The 22294-nt window shown below is 40.5% G+C and overlaps 2 protein-coding genes across 3 annotated transcripts; one reads left to right on the top strand and one right to left on the bottom strand.

Moving 5' to 3' along the window:
- Positions 1-1094: 1094 nt before the first annotated feature.
- Positions 1095-13429, bottom strand: LOC117295992 (fibrous sheath-interacting protein 1-like). 2 transcript variants are annotated; one of them, XM_033778858.1, is made up of 13 exons: positions 13331-13429; positions 11930-12125; positions 11491-11575; positions 10896-11092; positions 10180-10333; positions 9627-9740; positions 8409-8578; positions 7324-7428; positions 6711-6869; positions 5815-5952; positions 4174-4338; positions 3355-3511; positions 1095-3023 (listed from the first exon to the last, which is right to left on the bottom strand). In XM_033778858.1, exons 2-13 carry the CDS (start codon positions 12113-12115, stop codon positions 2092-2094), a joined length of 2562 nt encoding a protein of 853 aa, XP_033634749.1. In that variant the 5' UTR covers positions 12116-12125; positions 13331-13429; the 3' UTR covers positions 1095-2091. The 2 variants fall into 2 exon arrangements, with proteins under 2 accessions (XP_033634749.1, XP_033634833.1); XM_033778942.1 differs by lacking the exon at positions 13331-13429 and adding an exon at positions 12477-12490.
- Positions 13430-14905: 1476 nt separating this feature from the next.
- On the top strand, positions 14906-21690 carry LOC117289522 (ileal sodium/bile acid cotransporter-like). Its single transcript, XM_033770670.1, has 3 exons — positions 14906-15243; positions 16715-18357; positions 19696-21690. The coding sequence occupies exons 2-3, from the start codon at positions 16967-16969 to the stop codon at positions 20111-20113; spliced, it is 1809 nt and encodes a 602-aa protein (XP_033626561.1). The 5' UTR covers positions 14906-15243; positions 16715-16966; the 3' UTR covers positions 20114-21690.
- The last annotated feature ends 604 nt before the right edge of the window (positions 21691-22294 follow it).

The following is a 22294-nucleotide window of genomic DNA, read 5'->3' as shown; positions in this document are numbered from 1 at the left end:
TTATTACACAGTGCGTATTGTGAAATGTCATTTTGTCACGCTCCGTATACGGACAGTGCAAAAATTACATTCTAAACTTTGTGCGCGTGAACTAACGCTCTGAGGTTTTAAATTTTGCGCGCTGCAAGTAAGACTGGAAGATAAATTCGTTATCACATGCACGCATGTGGAATACGAAAAAATATAGCACGTTTGCGTCCCATATCCAACTGGCCTTCGGCCTCGTTGGATATGGGACGCAGAAGCGCTATATTTTTTTGTATTCCACTGGCGCTTGTGTGATAACTTATAATATCTATATATATTTTAAGTAATAAGCACTACTACTATTATGTCTTTTGATGATCTAGAAATCATTTCCCCACTGTCTAAACAAATAATATAAAGTACATAGGCCTACCTAGAATACATTGTGTAAGGTTTCACTTTTTTAGGTTTCTATCAAAGGGAATGTATTTGTTTGGTAATCACTCTTATAATTAATGGCCAATGAAAACTTTTGGTTCGAAGCGTACAGCAGCTTTTGGAAGTATAAAGCATTTTGAGAAAATATTTGGTTAATGTCAAAATGTGTTATTTTCTTTGTCCCAAAGTTTGAATCTGAGAAGCCTTACTGCAGTAACACTTCTCAGATTGTGTATTAGGCATGGATGGTACTTGCTCCATATTTTTGTGTGAAATCTCAAAAATGCAACCACCTTTTGAAATGAACTGAAGTTAGTTTTCTTGTATAAATTTGTATTTATATAGGATTAAAACAACAGTTCCAAAAAACACTAGGTGTTATTTGCCTTTAAAGGCACTGGACACCTTTGGTAATTGTCAAAGACAAGTATTCTCACTTGGTGTATCCCAACAAATGGATAAATAAACAATCTAAAAAATCTGACTCAACTGGTCATTGAATTTGCAAGAGAACAATGAAAGAAAAAACGCCATTGTTGCACAAATTGGTGTTTTCAGATGCGTAATAAAAGGCTTCAGGCTTGTCATCTCTTTTTTTTTAGTGAGAAAAATTACCTCTTTCTCAAAAACTTACAGAGGGAGTTGTTTCTCACAATGTTTTATACTATCAACAGCTCTCCATTGCTTGTAACCGAGTAAGTTTTTATGCTAACAATTATTTTGAGTAATTACTAATAGTGTTCAGTGCCTTTAAGTGTTACAAACTATGAGTGTTGTAACAACCTTGGAAACTGTTATGATTTCTGTATTAATAGCATCTTGAGTTCCTTTTGTAATATTGCAAACTTGGGTTTTCCCAAAGGTAAGGCAATGTTTGCTTGTTATGAGGCAATTGAAGAAAGTGAAAGTACTTAAAAATATCTACTTGTCAGGTAGATTTTTGTTTTTGCGAGAATTGTCTTGAGCAAAGAATCTACAATTCCATAGTTTCGGAGGAGTAGTAAAACAAAAAAATGGAAGTCAAACAATTTTTCAACTACACAAATACAACAACTTGTTATAATTTAATATGTGATACACACATACTGTAGTATATATTTTAAATGGTTACTTAAAAGAAGACAATTGCAACAATAACATACAATATTTGCATCACTGGGTGAAAAGGTACAAATTTACAACAGCCAAGTTAATCGATAGACATACCTCAAAAACAAAACAAAACATGGCCGCCTTATTTGGTGACATTTAATTTTATACAGGTTGTTTGGATGATGATTGAAAACTGAAGAGATATACTTTTTTCTTTAAGATCCCTATGAGGATGTTGTAAAATTCTATTGCAGCATTTTAAGGGCACCAAGGCAATAACAAGGGGAATGGGGGAAATCGCCTCCGTGAAGTACAAGGCCTGTTCTACATTGTATGTTTGACATTAGATGTTCAGGCCAGATGTAGTGATGCATATCACTTTTACTACCATGTCCCACATCTTTCCAATGGCCAAATATTATGCGTGCTAATACCACTTTGTATCCTTTTGGTATTTTGGTTGTGCTGTACAAGTCCAGTTCTTATTACATAAACAATAGTAATTATATAAACTAGGATAGTTGTGTTTCTTTTAAACAGATTGATTTCAAAATCACTTGTACTTACTGCGTGACTATGATTTGCAGTTTAGTGTCAGACCAGTGGAGGACTAAATCTCTCTTTATCAAACTCTTTCGTCTCAAATCGGGCGATGCCTCTTGTGACACTTTGCTGAATACTTGAAGCTTTAGTAAAACCAGCTTCCTGTGACCTTTGATCTTTGACCTCAATTGACCGGGTCAACAGCTGGTTAGACACCTCGTCATCATCCTCATACTCAAAGTCTGATGATGAAACCAGCGTGTTGGTTGAGGCCTGTGAGTCAGTTCGTATCGAGGAGGTGATCCTGGAATCCAGACTTGACTGGGCTTGCTGCTTAGCCTTCCGAGACCTCCCGCTGCGGTTTGTTTGTCTTGACGACGGAGGCTGTGGGGAATTGGATTCTTCTAAGCTGAATCTCATGGAAGAATTCCTTAAGGATGTGGTGGAGAGCTCAGGTGATTCCATGGACCTCCTTGGATTCTTAGATGTCGACGCTTCAGGAACTGTGCTCCGAAGGGTACTTCTAAGAGTTACTTGTTCTGGCGAGCTAGCACCAAAGTCAGTGCTATTTGTAAAGCTTCTAAGTGATAAGCTAGAGGCCGCTTGCCTCGAGGCCTGCTTATCTGAGACTCTCTTGGTGGACGCTGGAGGCTGTGGCGACTGCAGGGAATGTCGAGGTGCTGAAGAAGCCTCCCATAGCTTCTCAGTCACCATCTGCTTCCTGTCGCCATTTCTACTAGAGGGTCTGTCTGGATAAGCACCATACCCAAGACCCTCGGCTGGCTCACTGTAACCATTGCCGATGCCATTCTGTACTCTGGATGCATCCTCTTCCATTGACCTTCTCATGATGTCATTCTCCTCCTCTGCATCTGGGTTCCTTCCGGCGATGTCCATGATCAGACCGGTTGTAGAAACGGCAGTGGATGTGGCCCTTGGGTTTCTAAGCAACTCTCTGATGGAGCTTTGGGAGACCACAGCATCTGTTGAAATAAAATAACAATAATAATAACTTAGCAGGCTATTATTAAATCATCCTTCCTTGCAGCTGAGAAGCTCAATTGCGAAGGATGCTGCTACTACAACGTGTTCAAGCTGCTGGCATGCCAGGGCGCCTACAACAGCCAGCCACATCAACACATGTATAAACACGGAGCACAGCTCAAAACCCGTTTGTGTCGTGGGAGAGAACCAATGCATGACTCTTCTCACATATGGCCTTGGCCAGGAATCAAACCAGGGCCACATTGGTAAAAAGTGAGAACTTTACGCACTACATTCTTGTAAACAAGGTGTTGACACGCAGGTACTTACATGCTGGGTTGCTGTCCTCTGACCTAGCAGTCATCTGCTGTGTGTCCAGCGAACTCACAGGGGTGAGGTCGCTGAGTCGACTCTCCGATAGACAAGATTCCCTGGCTTCGGCCAAGAGTCTCTGCAGTGTATCATCTGATAGTCTTGGAGTTTCCTCCTGAAACATAACAACAAACAATGAGAGACAGTCTCCTGATGATGACTAGAGTAAGCTAGTCGAAACATTGAGACCAATTAAGAACTCACTCTGTGGTAGTGAAGTTTGTAACGAGAAGTCCCTTCGATCCAATAGATGTCTTGCATAACGCGAAATGTACAAGGACGCTAAGGTCACGCGCACATTTTTAAGCACAAAGAACAGCCATGGTCCAATCATTTGCCTCCTTTGACCCCAGTGAGGGCGCTTTTTGACCCCAATAAGGGTGCTTTTTGAGCGTTTGACCTCACATTCAGGGGTTCAAATCCTTTCTGTAATTGGTAGCCAATGAAGTTCCCTGAGTGATGGGGTATGTTGTTCCCTCAAGGGTGTGGAACATTGCCAAACCAGGCCTGTATGCTTCGTTTTTGAAAGGGCAAGGGCACCAAGGCATTTTCTCCTTGGTAAAGGGCACCCTATGAGGAAATCCTACTGGAGCATTTCAAGGGCACAAAGGCATTGACCAGGCGGCATGGAGACAATCGCCTTCCTTGCCTCCATGAAGTATTGTGGTATCAGGCCTGCCAAACAGTGTGTTACTTTTTTGTAATCGCTGACCTCTGTCCAATTAATATGACGGTGACGTATTACCAAACAAAAGACTTCCATAGTCAAGAGCTCACCTGTGCATCATAATCTTCCTCGTCGACTGCAGACAAGGCTCGGCCAGACCGTGGTGAAACCTGAAGGATTGAATCCGTCTCTGTTGCCGCCCTAGAGCTCAGCTCTGAACACTGCTCCAGCAGATCAGACAGGTTCTCTTGGGACATACGAGGAGACTTGTAGATCTAGTAAAAGACAAATACCAAAGAAGGAGAAACTGTTGACAAACTTGCCAAATCTTGTGGTTTTCTGACAGATGTTCTACAGTGTACTAAGTCGCGGGATTCTAGGAAAGCTTTTGCATGGTCACGTAAAAGACAGCAAACACCCACAAATCTGATTGGGTGCATTTGATTGGCTTCCCTGTTTGTACCAGTTCTTTACACTTGTGGTAGCCATAACCAAGGCAATTGGAGCGCTGTGGTACTTTCGCTTGCCCCTTGAAAACTAAAGTCAAATGTTGGCAGGACTTCCACAGACGGCTCAGTCGTCTGCTAAATTAAAAAATATTGATGTCCGTGGCGACACAATGTAATTATAAAACATAACATTTATAAGTTGCAGAGTCACCAACTGTTTGTGTTTAATAAACAACAAATATATATATTAATTTGCTGTCGCGGCGCTCTAAAGGCTTTTCAAACACAATATCAACCTATACCCTTGCAGGTACCCATTTCCACCCCTGGGTAAAGAGAAGCATCTATTTATTTATTTATTTATTTATTTAGTTCCAGGCAAACAGTTTATACAAAGAAAAGGCAATAAAAATATGACAGCATAGAGAACAAGCCTTTCGGATAACCAAAAAGCGAAAATAATCACTATCTAAAGGCGATCCAGACAATAAAAAACGTCATAAAAATTTGGGAAATAGCACATCAAATACCATATCAAATATAAATACACATAAAATCTATAGAAAATTCATTAAAATTCCAAAAAGAGCCTGGCAGCAAATTTGTATAAAAAATTGATCAACCAGAAAAGACCACAAATCTTCGCTCCTTTCAAAAAGGTACGAGGCCAATCATCTTCCCCCTAATTCTTCCTTATACCTTAATACTTTTAGACCTACAAAGCCAAGAAGAATACAGTTATTTGAATATTGCACAGAACTGTAGTGAAACCAGGAACCTCAAAGGAGCCATAAAAATAAGGAAGTACATGAGTCTATAAGTCTATAATTATTGCTTAAGGACACAGGTGTTATGACTGGGAATAGGAGACTTTCCAACGCTAGGTGGCAGCAGACATACCGGGTAAATTTCCATAGACCTTTTCGCAAATACCGGGGCGCGCGCGTAAAGCTTGGAATTAGGTGCATTGTGGTCTAGTTGGTATCCAAATTTGATCCATATATATCCCACAATGCACCTCATTCAACAGTCTGCGCTTGCGCATTGGTATTTGCGATAAGGTCTATTGTTTACGTAGTTCTAAACATGCGCATAATTCTGAGAACAATGGATTTACCCGGTAAGTCTGCTGCCCTCTATCGTCCCAGAAAGTCTCCCATTGAACCCCTCGACCATGACACACTTTCTTTACAAACTTCATCCCCCGTCTATGTCTATCTCCAGGATTTGTTATGCTAGTTTCACAACCCTTGTACCACATGTTATTCAAATCTAACTCGCAAATATCTTATTCTCACTCACCTCATTTTCTACACGGTTTTCAAGGGTCGTCAGTTCATCTTCAATAATCTTGAGTCGGTCCTGCTGCAGTCTCTCACCCTTAGCATCTCGTAGGATCTTCTCACCAAGGTCAATGTCCTTGTAGAAATAGCTCCTCTCCTAAATTTGAAAAAAAACCCAAAAAAAACAATGGAATGAGAAAAAAAAAATCTTTAAATAATAACTAGTTCCTCTATAGGGCATGTTACAGCAGTATCAATGCACTTTACATGACTCTGATTGGTCAAAACCCGATCACTTGTATTGTGAGTGATAAACAGATCAGCTCTGGAAACTAGCGAATAAATGGCCCCATAACCAGCATACATTGTGTACAACTAGTGTGTGCACTTTACGCTGAATCGCATGGAAATGCATCTTAGTTTCATTGGCACTCCGCGCACAAGCTTGTACGTGCTGAAACTGTATCAATAGACCCCTTGCATAACGAGAAACTCTACAGGGACGCTGAGCTCACAGCTACCGAACAGCTATCCAGAGGGCACATTTTAATTAACCAATACCAGGGGATAAGAGCGAGCAGCGCATGCTGGGATAAAAAATGGTGCGGCGAGATCGATCACTCTTGGGGACGAGATTGACCTTATGGGGCCAATTTCATAGAGCTGCTTAAGCACAAAATTTTGCTTAAGCAAAAAAATCCTTGCTTAAGAAAATCAGATTACCGGCCAATACTCCACTCAATTGTTATGCTAAGTAAACAACAGCTAAATACCAGTCACAAGCAATGCATATGGTATGAAATTTTGGCCAGTAACATGTGTAAAATAAGCGAGCTATTTTCGTGCTTAAGCAAATTTTTTTGCTTAAGCAGCTCTATGAAATTGGCCCATGATCTTATGGTGTACTGTGCCTACCTGGGAGGGAGTTGTGCTGATTCGTTCAAAGTCCTCAGCAGGTAGCAGCGCCTTGAGTTTATTATCAATATCTTGAAGAGCCTGTTGCTCGTTAGCATCAGGTATGTACCCAAACCCAGCCGATACTTGAAGGGCGTTCATGCCTCTAGTGTTCTCCATCTGAGGGTCAAATTCGAAGAAACTTTGTTTGGATTCTGAAGTGAGCATTGCTTCACAATATTATTATTTCTTTCAGTTCTTAGGAAAACAGAACAAGGAATTGGTAACAAGTCATTGTTAATGGGATTTGAGGTATTGCATGGTGAGGTATCAATATATATTTGGTTTGCCAGGTAGATGTTGTTATTTAGAGAACTCTCTTGCTATATATGTTAATTGACTTTGTTTCGTCTCCATTTTCATTGTTAACCCTTTGCTTGTTTCTGTCTGCTTTCTGACTCTCTCCCTCTCTCTATTCATATTTCCACTTCACTGCTTATGTTACACTTAGTTACCTGTTCAGGTTTGCTGTGCTGTTATTTAGCCTTTAAGAAATTATGAATGCGAGGGTCGAAACATCAGGCCATTAACTATTTTTTGAACGGTTGCCTTTAATCATAGATTCAATTATTACCTTTTCGTTATCGTCAACCAACATCTCAACATCTTGCAGTAGTTCTTCAAGACGCTTTTTCTCATCATCGGTCATTGCAATCACATTCCCTGCATCAGTGGCCAACTACAGAAAGAATCAAAAACCAAGAAAGCGAAGCTCAAGTCATTCTGTGGAAGTGTCGTGGCCGAGCTGTTAAGAGCACCGAATCCAAACTCTGGTGTTTCTGATCAGCAGAGTGTGGGTTCGAATCCTGAGTTGTGACACTTGTGTCCTTAAGCAAGACACTTAACCATTGCTTCGTCCTTCGGATGGGACATAAAGCCGTGGTCCCATGTGTTGTGTAATGCATGTAAAAGAACCCAGTACACTTATCGAAAAGAGAAGGGGTTCGCCCGGTGTTCCTGGCTGTGGCTGCTGTATGTGCCGTAGCACCTTGTAAACCCTTATAAGGTGCTAAATAATAGGGTCTCAGAATTCATCACTGCAATATCCTATCTTTCTGAATGATTGTATATACTCAGCGCCTTGAGTACCTTGTTTGGTAGATACGTGCGCTATATGAGACTTAGATATTATTATTTGATATTATTATTATTTTAAAATATCATTTCTTTTTCGGTCACAAATCCCATTCTTTAATCGAAAACTAACCCAATATAATCTTGCACACAATTTCTGAACAAAAAACTTGTTGTTTTAACTTAAACTGAAATTTTGTTGAAAGGTGGGGTGCACAAGTTGCTGTGTCTATTTGGTGTTTCTTGAGAAAAGAACACAAGTATCAAGACCAGGATGCAAACCAACACTCTGCTGATCAGAAATAACAGAGTTTGAGTCCAGGGTTCGATTTCACCAAGCACTAAGACTCATTATAAATTGAGTTGTATGTATTGCCATAGTGATTTGTATTGTGACATCATCTTAAAAGATTGTTTTAAAAAACAAATATCGAAATGCATTTCATTCATGCACTGTGGCAGACTACAGGATCACTAAGTGAAATCTGATTTTTTTTTTCATTGAAATGGGAAAAGTCCACATTTCACCTCATGATTATATTCTGGGGCAATGTCCCCTAAGCGAATAACATTCTGAAAACCTACATCTATATTCCTCTGAATAAAGTCATTATCTCCTGCATGTTTCCCATCTTGACCTTTGCCCTTTGAACCTCCTTTTCTTCTCCGTTTGGTCTTTGCGTCGCCAGCGTGTTCACCACCACCTTCTGCCTGGCTGCTCCTGTTTGTGTTGTTACCAGGCTGGGAGCCAGAACCTAGTTATATCAAAGGAACAATAGAAAGCGACAGAGTCGCAGCGAGTGTTAATGTTTGTGTAACCAAACCGTTATACATGAAACAATGAACATGCGGAAATTTTGGGCTGAATTTTCAGGAGAAAATAGTGAAAAAATGCCAATATTCAGCATGTAAACACATAGTCCTGAACTTTGGTTTTGATTGTGAATCCGATTAAGTTCTGTTACTAAGTCATAGGGGTGTGGGTTCACACCAGGTCTTGACACTTGCATCATTGAGCAATAAAACTATATTTGTCTCTTCACCCAGGGGTAAATGGGTACCTGTGAGGGCAAAGAGGGTTCTTGTGACTGATTTAGCCTGATGCGCTACATATTTGGCAGCATAAGCTATACTCCCCAGGGTGCTGGGATGGTTTCAGGGTTTAAATAAGTGGCACCGTTTTGGGGGTTGTAGTGTTCAAATGCCATAGGCGTCACAATTGGTAGATACTGGCGCTATGTTAATGTCATTTGATTTCCATTTAGTGCATAGAGCTATATATATTGACTAGAGCGCTAACTTGCTCCGCATTTTGGAGCCACCCTGAGCGCAGACATGTTTGATGTGTTGCGTGACTACGGAACGATTTTAAATTCAAGAGAACACACATTGCCGCAGTTTTGTACGCTCATCAGCAGACTGTGCGTTCACATTTGCTGCATTTTTTGGTTCGATGACACATAAAAAAGAACTTACGCACTATCATGCAAATAGCCGTACAATTGGCGTACAAAATTTCAAGCTTTTGTATTGATTTGTACATAAACATTGATGCGCCCACACAGCTTCAAAACCTTAGTGCGTGTGTAACGGGGTGTTAGCGTTCTAGTCAATATATATAGCTCTATGATTTAGTGTCATTTATTCTGGCTGTGAAGCCAACGACCCGTAGAAAGGCAAACTTAATACTTGTACTAGCCAAGAACCAAATGGAGAAACAACACAGACGGAAGTTAAACTGTTTTAGATGTGGGAGGCAAAACCCAAGAGAATTATGATGTCCATCAGTATTAAGTCTCTTACCCCCTTTGCTTCCTTGGTTTGTATTAACGGAGTCGGCAGCACTCCGAGCAGAATCTATCTCAGCAGGCTGAGTCTGGAACACAGGGTCCAGCAGCTCCTCTTCAATCCCAACACCTGAACAACAAACAAACAAAAATCATTTGATTCCTATTGTATCTGGAATATACCCGGCATATTCAAACGTTTTCAGAACCACATTGGGACAACGAAAGATGCGCTGGGTAGACAACATCCGAGAATGATCAGGTTGTGATATGTCTGAACTCAAAGCAGCAGCACTGGGTGGTGGGAGCGGAACCAGTGGTTCAATAAAGTGTGCACAGGCAAGGATGGACTTGAACCCCACCAGAGGTGTGTTCAGGTGTCGTCTAGATACTCCACATTAAAAAAACTCTGCAAACTTTAAACACATTTAATTTAGAAAAACCAAGATGTGGGCGTTTGCAAGTGATCACGTATGTCTCCAGCGGGCGCCGATTACGCATACCACAAACGCACCAAATTTGTATGGCTCTTTTGGGTCACAGTATCTTGACTGCATCTCTACTCTTACCTTCACTGTGACTTGGGGGAGGTACCAGAGCTAGAAAGCGACAGGTATTCTCAGTCACCTCTCTCTGCTCGTCGCGCCCCTCTGGCTTCAGACCCTGTAACTCTCTCTCGAGATCCTTGTGGGCTTTCAACCTCTGCCGCTTCACTTCCTTCTCCTAGACAAATCATGAGTAATGAGTTATGAGTTATGCATAAGAACAAGAAATCGAGTCTTGAAACAGCTTCATGAAAAGCACAGAATGGGCAAGAGGTGGAAGTGATTTTGTAATGAGTAATGAGTAACTCAAGAAATTGAGTCAGCAGCTTTATGAAACGTAACTAAAAAATAAATAGGAACCTAGTTTGGCCAAGAGGTGGAAATGTCTACAGTTGGCTCTGTGTACTTTCAAATCAAGTTAACATTTTGTTTATAATAATAGCAATATCGGTATCTTACATGTATATAGCGCTCATATCAGTCAATCAATGACGCCCATGGCGCTCCTACATTCAGTATTGAGACCTCTTTTCTGAACATAGCACCATGTAATCGTTTACAAGGTTCTGTGGCGCAATATGCAGCCAATCAAAAAAGAAACACTGGGGAGAACCCCTTCTCAGACCTCAAGTCCAGTGAGCTTGACTGCTTGATATATGTACACCAACATTAATATTGAGGCTATAAATTAAACTCCAAGAACAATGATCATAACTATTGTTAATACACTCTTTACACACCTTGATAACTCTCTTGGCCAGGATCCGATCAAGCTGTTGCATCTTCCTCATCCCTTCTCGGACCTTAGGGTCTTGTATCTCATCCAAAGGGTCGGATCTAGCTGAGGAGACTTCAGGGGAGTCTTTATCACTCTTTGGGTGTTCCGTCGAACCATTGTTGTTGTGAGTGTTTGAGTTGGTGTGTGGCGGACTATTGTCTTTATAAAGGGATAATTTGCATACAGAGACATAGTGAAGATGCGTGGTTAGATATTGTGACTTGTGTTAAAGGGAAGGTCAACCTTTGGTAACCACTCTTACAATAAATGGCAATAAAAATCTTTGGTTAGAAGAGTACAGCAGCATTTGGTAGAAACATTTCCCTTTCAAGAAATGTGTTTATGTAAAAAGATGTAAGTTTTGATGGCAAAAATTTGAATCTGAGAAGCGTTACTGCCGTAATGCTTCTGGACCACTTGCCTACAGGTGACCTCAATCCTCCAATATCCTCTTTGGAGTCTTAAGATTGAAATGTTTGACCCAGTGATTAAGCAAACTATTATTTGGGCCAAAATGAATTTGCTCCCAAGAAAATGAAATAATATTTGCATTGTACCTTCATTGTTATCAGAATTGCTGTTGTCACCGCATTCACTGTCGCCATCAGAAGAAAACAGCTCCACGACCTCCAGATCAAAAACCTGTAGGAAGGAGAAAGAACTTGTCATGGAAGTAGGTTAAACCTTCCGACAGTTTGTGGACCTTATGAGCATTTTAGTACAACCTGATTGTGGATGCTATGGCCTTTAAAATGTTCATGCCTTAGGGTCATGTCACACGAGGCAATTTACAGGCAACCAGTTCCAGGCAATCTCCAAGAAGAAAAGGCATTTTGTTTGTTGATTGCAAGACATTTTAGAAAAATTACTCCTGTGCTACCAAAGTGGTCCTGTAGCATGCACTGCGGTAGGTTGCCTCCAAGTTGCCTGTAAAAGTTGCCTCGTGTGACAAGGGTCTAACATTACATTTCTAACTGCATTTGATTTGCTTCTAACCTGTTGATCCACAATAGGAGATTCGGGTGGTAATATCTCAAGGGAGTTGTTGATGTCGATCCCTTGCCGTGCGCTCCCTGCAGACGACGGTGCCTTTAGTGAGACACGACTGCCCGGTCTGTGGTGATTGCGATGGTTGCTTGCTGGACGAGAAATCTCATCTAGGTTACCCTTGGTGATGTCCATCGCTAGAATTCTGTATGAGGGAAGAGAAAAAGGAGTTCATTATACTGATAGTGCTTAAGAAACTGGCTGTATCAAAGACAAGGTAAACAATTTTTCTGTTTGTTTATTTGTTCATTTAGACTTAGAGGATCCTCCCGATACTTGGCAAAGCTCCCCCTAAAGAATAAAAACGCCGAGCTGGCGACAGCCAATTTCTCTGATACAAATATTGGTTTAACGTCTAAGATTATAAACACAAATGTGTAGTTCTATACTCAGTGTTTCCTGAGTTCTGTAAACAAAAAATGCACAGGCCTATATTGAGTGTTGTTCCTAGAAAAAAACTGCTAAATAATTTAATCAAGATCGAGGCAAATCTCACAGGACGGGAGGGATTCCAACCCATAACCATTGCATTGCTAGAGAGCAGTGATTTTCATTCAGTAACAAGATGGCAATGATATCCTAGTCACTGTGAAATCAGCGATTAGCTTGGCCAGATTTGAACTTGTCCAAGAGTTGGTAGTCGCCAGTCGACAATGTTATTGTTAATTATGAATATGACTGGAGAGCTGACTGCATTGATTTTCAAATATCATATTCATATTAAATATCATATTCATAATAAACAAGTAAAAAACAACCATTTCATTTATCTTGGTTGGTTAATCCACTTTTTAAAAATGAGATAATTATTTCATTTGCAAAGAACAAAACAAAGTCATGTTTTTGTAGAATGTTAATGCCATTTGATTTGATTTTAGATTTTTTTTAAATTTGTTTAATACTGTTGAATTGAATGTAAATGTGAGAAGAGTAGAACATATATTTATAAATAAAATGTTAGAAAGTATCTGTCAGTGTCACCACTGCTGTGTCACTGTCAGAAAAAAAAGTATATAATATTAATATTAATAATAATAATAATAATAACACTTTGTTTGTAATAAGGGTTTAGTAAGTAACTGAAATCAGAAAGGATTTATCCACAGATGTTGGCATTTAAATATAATATTACTAACACTACTAATCCCTTTAACGGGACATTCTTTTTTGAAAAAACTAACGATCATCGCAACTAAACTTTCTAAAGTTCGTAAGATTGATCGTGGAGAAATCGCCGGTCGGTCGCGTTCGAGAACGGTTTAAAAATACACTGTTCCAACAGGCGACACCAACGTATCGGAAGTAATCTCGTGACCATAATGTTTCTAAATACCCCCTTTGATCACTCACATTTAATAAACGCAAACAAACTTAACAAAATGATGAATTTTCAGCCCAAATTCAACTGCCTCTATTCGTACGATTGACGGTTCCTAGACAACCACAACGCGCCGCCATCTTGCTTTATTGCAATGCATGCTGGGATGACAAAGTTCGCAGCTAATAGCTCTAGACTTGTGTACAAGTCGTTCAATGTCTTTCGCGGGACTGTATTAGAGTTTCGTAGTCTCTCGTGCAGAGCACCATAATGGTAGGCCTACTCCAGTCGGGGCCCAACTCCATAAAGCTGTTTAGCAGATATTGCTCAACAAACTTCTTTGCTAAGAAAAAGATGAGTGGGGCACGAGTCAAATCAATGCTAACTTAGGCCTTTTGGCTGGTAATGTTCTTCTGTTAGATAGAAACTTTTTTTCTGTGCTTAGCAAGTTTTTGTGCTTAATACAGGCTGTGCATTCGGGACCAGGTAATTTTGTATTACTTCAATCGAGTTTGACTACCTCCATGGTTTGACGAAATCAAATTTAAGCTAGGCCTATGCGGCAGCCATCCTTCTCAGACCCCCACCATTATCTCACACGTTAATGTTAAGTCAAGTTCGTTCTACAATGAAAATAGCTTGGATCTCATTATAAGAAATATATAGGTTGTACGTGTATATTTTAAACGCACAGTTGAGACAGAATGCAGAATGAATGTTTATTCCGAGTGCCTGCATTCTTTTCGTGGTGGGGGACAAGGGGGAGGGGCAATTAGGATTCTGAGTCCAAGTGCCCCAAACCACTTCCCATAATTAAAGGCAGTGGCCACTATTGGTAATTGTCAAAGACTAGCCTTCACAGTTGGTGTATCTCAACATATGCATAAAATAACAAACCTGTGGAAATTTGAGCTCATCCGGTCATCGAAGTTGCGAGATAATAGTGAAAGAAAAAACACCCTTGTCACACGAAGTTGTGTGCGTTTAGATGGTTGATTTCGAGACCTCAAATTCTAATTCTGAGGTCTCGAAATCAAATTCGTGGAAAATTACTTCTTTCTCGAAAACTATGGCACTTCAGAGGGAGCCGTTTCTCACAATGTTTTATACCACCAACCTCTCCCCATTACTTGTCACCAAGAAAGGTTTTATGCTAACAATTGTTTTGAGTAATTACCAACAGTGTCCACTGCCTATTACTAGTGAACAACAACAACATACATGTACATCTTGAAATATTAGTCTGTGGCATTTTACTGGAAGGAAATAAACTGATCCAAAGCAGAAAAAAACGATAATTGGGCTAAATTTCATAAAGCCTGTAAGCACAAAAAAACCTTGCTAAACACAGAAAGGCATTGCTTAACAGAAATAGGCAACATACATTCCTACATTGTTGTGTTGTGATGACCAACTTAATTGCTTTGCAAAGAAATTTGTCAAGCAGAATTTTCTATATGAGCTATATGAATTGGCCCCAGCAGCACGTGAGCCAAAATAAATATGCGACCCAGTTTTTCAACAAAGAAAATGTGACCCGTACTTCACCATTGATCTAGTGTTGGTTTGAACGGGCATCAACGTGACATTGGGGTTGTTTTCTTTACAACTTAAATCTAGGCACCAAAGTACAACAGTGCTTAAAATTAATGTGATCAACTAGTTTAACAACCCCTCCTCTGCATCGGTCTACATTTTGGGGTTCGTGTGGTAAAAGGTAGGCCTAATACTATCAAACCTTGTGTTTTCATAAATAGAGATATGAGGATTATACGCAATAATCATGCAGGAGCTTAACTTATTCCAGATAAGATTTAGATGAGATTATGAAATTAAATAAAAACCGAACTCGGCGAAACGGGGGCAGTTCAGTTGTGGCATAGAGACCCAGTGCAGAGTGCAACATCCTGTGTGCGGTACTTACCACCCAATGGACTTTATATGGGTAAGTTTGATTTTTGTGCACATTCTTGTGCGTTTTTCACTGTTTTTCTTCCTTATCCATGGTGTAGGCCTGTTATACTTTTTTAGATGCACACATTGTCTAATAATGAGATGTATAAGTGCCAAAAAACAACAGTTCTGAAAATGACTGGCTAATTTCATCAGTGGACACTATTAGTAATTACTCAAAATAATTATTATCATAAAACCTTACTTGGGGAGAGGTTGATAGTATAAAACATTGTGAGAAACGGCTCCCTCTGAAGTGACGTAGTTTTCGAGAAACAAGTAATTTCCCACGAATTTGATTTCGAGACCTCAGATTTAGAATTTGAGGTCTCGAAATCAAGCATCTGAAAGCACACAACTTCGTGTGACCATGGTGCGACAAAGGTGTTGTTTTCTTTCATTAATATTTTGCAACTTCGACGACCGGTTGAGCTCGGTTTTTGTTTATGATGATGTGTTGAGATACACCAGCTGTAAAGACTAGTTTTTGACAATATTACCAATAGTGATGTCCAGTGTCTTTAAGCAGATACTGCTTGGTGACAAACTTCTTTGCTAGGCAAAAGTTAAAACTTTATTCGTTCTCTCCATGGAGTTCTTGGCAACATCGCTGTGTAGTTGTATAGCGATGAAGTTCACTTTTCTGAGAGTCCATGGCTTCACAACCAGAGTTAAATAAATGGAAATGAAATCCTTGTAAACAAAAACCGGGGGACACGTCTTATTGCATTGCCACATACCAATAAAAGTGAAGTGGTCCAAAGTGTTGCTCGTCTCGTAAATTTTCAATTACGGGCATGTGGTCATTTCAAGGTTTGACAACTGGCGAGCCACGAGTAATCACATTCGACATGAAAGAAAAAACACCTGTTGAATGGAGACGCAAGGAGACACCAAAAAGGGCCTCGTGAAACAACAGAGTTTTGTTTTGAAACACGACTATCCGTATCGGCATTCCTTCACAGTACTCGCATTAAACGTATACTTGCTCAAAATGTGGTAGCCTCCATTCAAGATGACGTAATTGCTCAAAATAATTGTTAGCCCTGAATGAAAATTGGTAAGGGAACTTCTACAGGCAAAAATGAAAGAAAAACACCCTTGTTGCACACATTTGTGTTTTAGATGCCGAAAAAAGGCTCGAGTGAGAAGTACCCCTTAACTCTTCAAAGGGAGCCGTTTCTCACAATATTTTTTACTATCAACAGCTCTCCCTTGCTCGTTGCCAAGTAAGTTTTTAGGCAACAACTATTTTGAGTACTGCCAATAGTGTCCAGTGCCTTTAAGCATGGAGTAAGTTTCCTCCATGCTTTAAATGTATGTGGTCATATTGAGGAAACAAATAAAACTAACACAAAACTTTAATTTTTGACAGCCCTTTGCATCAAACTTTCACAAAGGTCACCAGTGCCGTCAATTGCCACCATGTAATCTTCATATCACTGTTTTGCTCTCTCTCCCAGGACTATCTGCATGTAATTTCCCAATAGTCCACGACACCTGTTAGTTTACCTTCAAGACACCCCCATCAATGTGCACTACCTAACCCCAAGGACCCATCAGAACTGGTCCAAAATCTCAAGGCTCTCTGATGTTGTTTGTTACACGCCGTAATCACTAGCATTTCGCTCCCCCGTCGGTTTGGTGGTAGCCGTTCACTGAGCTGAGAAAGAGAGTGTTTTCTGAGAACATTTTTCAAGCATACCTGAGTCAACATGGCGAGTAAATGGTTGGGTATCATCGCCTGTCTCACATTGGTTCTATTTGTGTTAGCGGTTAGTGTTTCCTCATCCTCCTCGAACTCAAATGATGATGGCTTGGTGAGATACAAAAGACAAAGTGATGTGGCTGTAACATCCAAGACAGCAACTGATGATGGAGGAGAAAGTTTGGAAACAACAAAGAAGCCCAAGAAGAAAGGAAAGAAGAACAAGAAAGGAAAGAAGAAAAATCTTACCACCGAGGAAGTTCCGATTGAAACGGAAGACACCGATAGTGATATCGTCGCCACTGCTGAAACACCGGGGTCTACTGATGATGATGGGATGCTGGGAATCGCTGCCGTACCCCAGGCGCCTCCATGCAAACCGGTGGTCGACCAAGGCCTGGGTTTGAACTTCACTCTTACATACGACCCTCCCGTGCTTTACGTTCACGAGGGCCAAATTATAAATATCACCATCTCCTACTCCGGATTAATAACCCCACGCGCCATGGTTCTGAAGAGCACCGACGAAGCCATGTTTGTCATCCTCAGCAATGACACTTTCCTAATGACTCCGATTGGCACCGACGACAACGTCACAATGACGGTGACACTGCAAGGGGTTCGTCTGGGTGTCACCGTCCTTCAGGTCATACTCCTAAACCCAGTCACTTTCGACGTGGATGACGCTGACGTCTTCACCTATTTAGTAAAAACCAAGAGAATACCGCGTTTTATTGACACTCTGTTTGATTATATGCTCCTGCCCCTGGTTCTAATCGCGACATGCGGTATGGGATGCAAGCTCGACTTGGACCTCATCAAAGAGAAGCTTCGCCGTCCCATCCCAGTCCTAGTCGGCCCTGTGTGCCAGTTCATATGCATGCCCATCGTCGCCGTGTGTCTGTCCAAACTCTTGGAGTTAGACCCCTTGACGGCAATGGGGCTCCTGACGGTAGGGTCCTGCCCGGGTGGCGGCCTCAGCAACATGATCACTCTCTTAGTGGACGCCGACCTCATCATGAGCGTCACCATGACGTTCGCCTCTACCTGCCTCGCCCTCGGAATGCTCCCACTAAACCTCTTCATCTACGGTCGGTTCTTCATACCCGAAGGCTCCGAAGGCGAAGCCGGGATGAACCTCCCCATCAGCAAGATAGTCATGCAGATCTTCTTCCTGACCATCCCCCTCCTGGTCGGGATGCTGATACGACACAAGCTCCCTAAGGTGGCCCATTATGTCATCAAATCCCTCAACGTTCTCTCACTTACGCTGGTGATCTTGACCCTTGGTATCGGGATATACTCCAATGTCTATGTCATCTACTCCCCGGGACTAGTTCTCCTCGGTGGTTTCTTGCATCCAACACTCGGCTTCATCATCGGATTCGTCTTTGCAAAGTAAGTTCGTTTCCTAAAATAAAATATACTTCCCTAATAAAACCGTCTAACCAAATCCACTAAAAACTGAGCCTTCCAGTGCAAAATTTACACTCCCTTTTTACCATGCTTTTTCGTCTGGTCCAAATTCCTTCAACTGAGGTTCCCTTGTAGAATTTACACGTATTCACATTCTGAACAATTCAGAACTCACTTCGCGGCAATGAAGTTAATAACGAGAAATCCCCCGATCTACTAAGCGAAAGTATAGCAAGTCTCTGCCGATTTCCTACCTTCAGTGCCAAATGTAATAGAACGTGCTAAGCAAACGATTATTGCTTTACAGAAACACCAGCTAAAATTACATTAAGTTTATATTGTTATGACTGGGGCCCTACTTTTCAATTTTTGCTTAGCAAAGAAGTTGTTCAAGCAGAATTTTTTGCTTAACAGCTTTATGCAATTTGTCGCTTGTATACGAAATTGGGCTCTGGTACTACACCAAATGATACATCGATACCTCACCATGCAATGCCTAAATTGCCACATTTACCCAGTGTTTGATTTACTGTGGACAGTTACTTATTCAATCACTTTAGTTTAACCCATCGAGAATCTGTTAAAGATTATCACAAATCGTTATTTAGAAATTGGTTAAAGCCTTGATAATTTGTTTGTTGAAGATCGGTGAAAATTTCACGGTCGTGGTGGAAACTTCCTTTAAAATATTTCAAAAAACCTTGACTAAAAAAACCTCCGGAGTTCACAAAAACTTGGTGAGCCCAAAAACCTTCGGAGTTTAAAAACCGTGAGAACATCAACTTTGAAGTTTGCATATAGTGACCCCGATGACAAATTGCAAAATACACAGGGGTTACTCTATGTTTCCTACTACTACTTAAGAAAAGTGGGATGGGTATAATTGCCTGATGCTCCTTAAAGTGCAGCAAAAGAAAGACACATTACAACCCCCCCCCCCCCCCAGTGACCATGCTCATCTAATTTTGGTTTCATTTGTCACTACCCAGGCAACTTAATGGCCTAATTGAGCATGATGCTCTTTTTAGTACAGCAAAAGCAAGAGATAGTTCTCCTGACACCTTTTCCAAACACCAAATCTGGTTGTACCCCCCCCCCCCCGTGAACGTGCTCATCTAAATTTTGGTTTGATTAATTTGTCAACAAAGGTAATAAAACTAAGAAAAGCGTAGTGGGTTTTGCCCGATGCTCTTTTTAGTACAGCACACGAAAGAGTTAATTTCCAGACACGTTTTACAAACACCAAATCTTGTTTTACTCCCCCCCCCCCCATCTCAGTGACCATGCTCATCTAATTTTGGTTTTATTTGTCCCCAAAAGGTTCATCGCTCGATTCCCGATCGACTCCTCCTGCACCGTGAGCATCGAGACAGGCGTCCAGAACAACTTAATTGCAATTTCCCTCATCAAGCTGTCCTTCGACCAGCCCGAGGCCGACATCATGGCCCGTATGCCGATCATCGTTGCCATCTCAGCTGTTAGCATCGGCATCGGGATGATCCTCGCCTCCATACCGATCAACAGACGGCGAACACGCAACGAGAAACGGGAAAAGGAGCTCAGGTCCGTGAGCGATAAGTACGACTACAAGCCGGTCGAGTTGGCCGAAGAGACGCCGGAGAATGGTATTAACGGCAAGGTACCCAATGGTGTGGAAGATGATGTGGTGTTACCCCATGATATCGTGGTGCTGGAGACCAAACCAAAGGGCATGGACGATCCAGAAACTGTGGTGTAGTATATTTAGACTTTCCCATGGTAAAATGGCTTGATTTGTTTGTCTCCATTATTTTCTCTACCCTTAGGCCTACGGTACATTTTTAAAGGCGAAAGAGTTCACAAAAGTCGTGGCTAAAATGTTTCATCATGTCGGTTTAAGGCCGTTGTCCAGTCTGTTCTGGGTTGGTTCATGTATTTAATTGTGGTTATACCCATATACATCGATGTGTGTAGCACTGTATACTTAGTACTTCCCGAGTTCTGTGGAAAAAAAAGTCACATAGGCATGTTACTCGGGTGGGATTCGAACCCACGACTTTTAAAGCTGTTGCTAGCGAACCATTTTCTACCATCTCTGTCCTTGCCCTGTGTTTTTACTAAGTGGAGATTTTATGAATGAAATTGGTGGCTTTTATAAAGGGGCGGGGCACAGGCTGAGAGGGAGGGAAGCTTGATGGTTTAATATACCCGTAAAGTTATAGCCTTCTATAGAAACATGTATAAATATTATGATTTATTTTAGAAAGTGTGAAACAGAAAATTTTAATGATGAAAATGTTTTTAAATGTAATTGTTTATGTCTTTAAAGCTGACGCATAGGGGTCTACCAGTAACATAGAGTGCAACACATTTTCTTTCTGGCAGTTCAGAAAACACTTACTTATTTTCGTGTGTAAAGAATACTGTTAAAGTTTCATTTACCTGCTGTTTTTTTTGCATGCCATAGTACCGGTAGCACAGGAAACGAACTTAAAGGCAAGGTATACCTTTGGTTTTGGAGCCGTTCAAATGTAGATGTAATACAATAAAACTGAGAACAATCTGAGAATCGTCTCCACAGTAACGCTGCTCAGATTTATTTTTGGGCAACGGTTATTTTTGTTTTACATAACCACACAACTTCAAAAGCGAAATGTCTAAACTTTTTTTAACTTTCGAAAGCTGCTTTGTTTTGCCGTACATTTAAATATTACCAAAGAAACATAATCTTTCCATTAACTTTATAGTGTTAAATTTGATGGGACAAACATTTTTCTTGTTGATTGAACCAATATGCTTATGTATATTAATTAAGTCATCAGTAATGCACGGTCAGTTATAGAGACTAAAATTATTCAAGCGCCATTTGTATTGTACTAAACTGCCACCGTTTGAAATACAGTGGCATGTAATTGTTTTATGTTGATTGTTATTGGTGGCCCATATAGATAAACCGTTTTCCAAATGTTATGGTTTAAATGTCATAAAGTATCCAGTCAAATCGTTCAAATCATCTACACTGAAAGATCAAGCAAATCGAGCGATGAGATTGACCAGCTGTGTTTTACCATGTAGGCTTGGTATCACCAATGTTGGTGGCCATAAAATATTAATACATTTTGTCAATAATGCCAAAGTTGCGTACCGGCCTACTTTATCTCTATTTCCTAAGAATAATCAATTTATTATCTCAATTATTTACATTTCTGATTAATGTTTTTACAAGCTTACTGTGTTTTTCTTTGAAATTATAAGTACTCAATGTATTTTGCATTATCGTCATTATAGGCGTATTATGTTGTCTATTAATTAAACTATATTATTTCAGAATATTAATATTCCTCAAATATCGTTTCCACTTATTGTGAATCTCGAACTGGGACAATTTCAAAAAGTTTGTAAGCATAAAAACTTGCTAAGCAGAGACAAATCTTGCTTAACGGAAACTGGTTATACCAGCTAAAATTCCATAGCAAAGAAGTTTGCTAAGCAGTATTTTCTGCTTTACAGCTTTGAAATTGGTCCAGGTCCTTGCTCTTGCTCCGAATAGAGGCACTTTTGTTTTTCAAATGAACTTAAACGTTCCCTTTCTGTTCATGGCGGTATTTGTAAGAAGGTTGTAGTGTTATTTTTTCATGAACAAATATTGACTGCATCGAGTAATATGATTTAAACGATTAAGACCCCAGGGTGATCACATGAAGTTGTTTTGTAAACAAATTCAGCCGCAACCTTGGCCAGAAATCCCCCAGAAAAATGCCGCACCTTGCCCCTTCTGCCGCTCACTTATCAAGTTAAATTCCGATGCTTCATGGAAAGTTTTTCCCTGGAACACGGGTTATCTGTCTTTTATAGTGCCTATTAAAATTTCAACTCAATTTATCGAGCGCCCTCCACGTCCAGAAGTTTCCAGTCACCGTGTGGGGAAGACATGCATGTC

Source organism: Asterias rubens, chromosome 1 (assembly GCF_902459465.1).
Source record: "Asterias rubens chromosome 1, eAstRub1.3, whole genome shotgun sequence".
Taxonomy (NCBI): domain Eukaryota; kingdom Metazoa; phylum Echinodermata; class Asteroidea; order Forcipulatida; family Asteriidae; genus Asterias; species Asterias rubens.
Note: the sequence above shows the minus strand (reverse complement) of the source record. Positions and strands in the feature narration are given on the sequence as shown.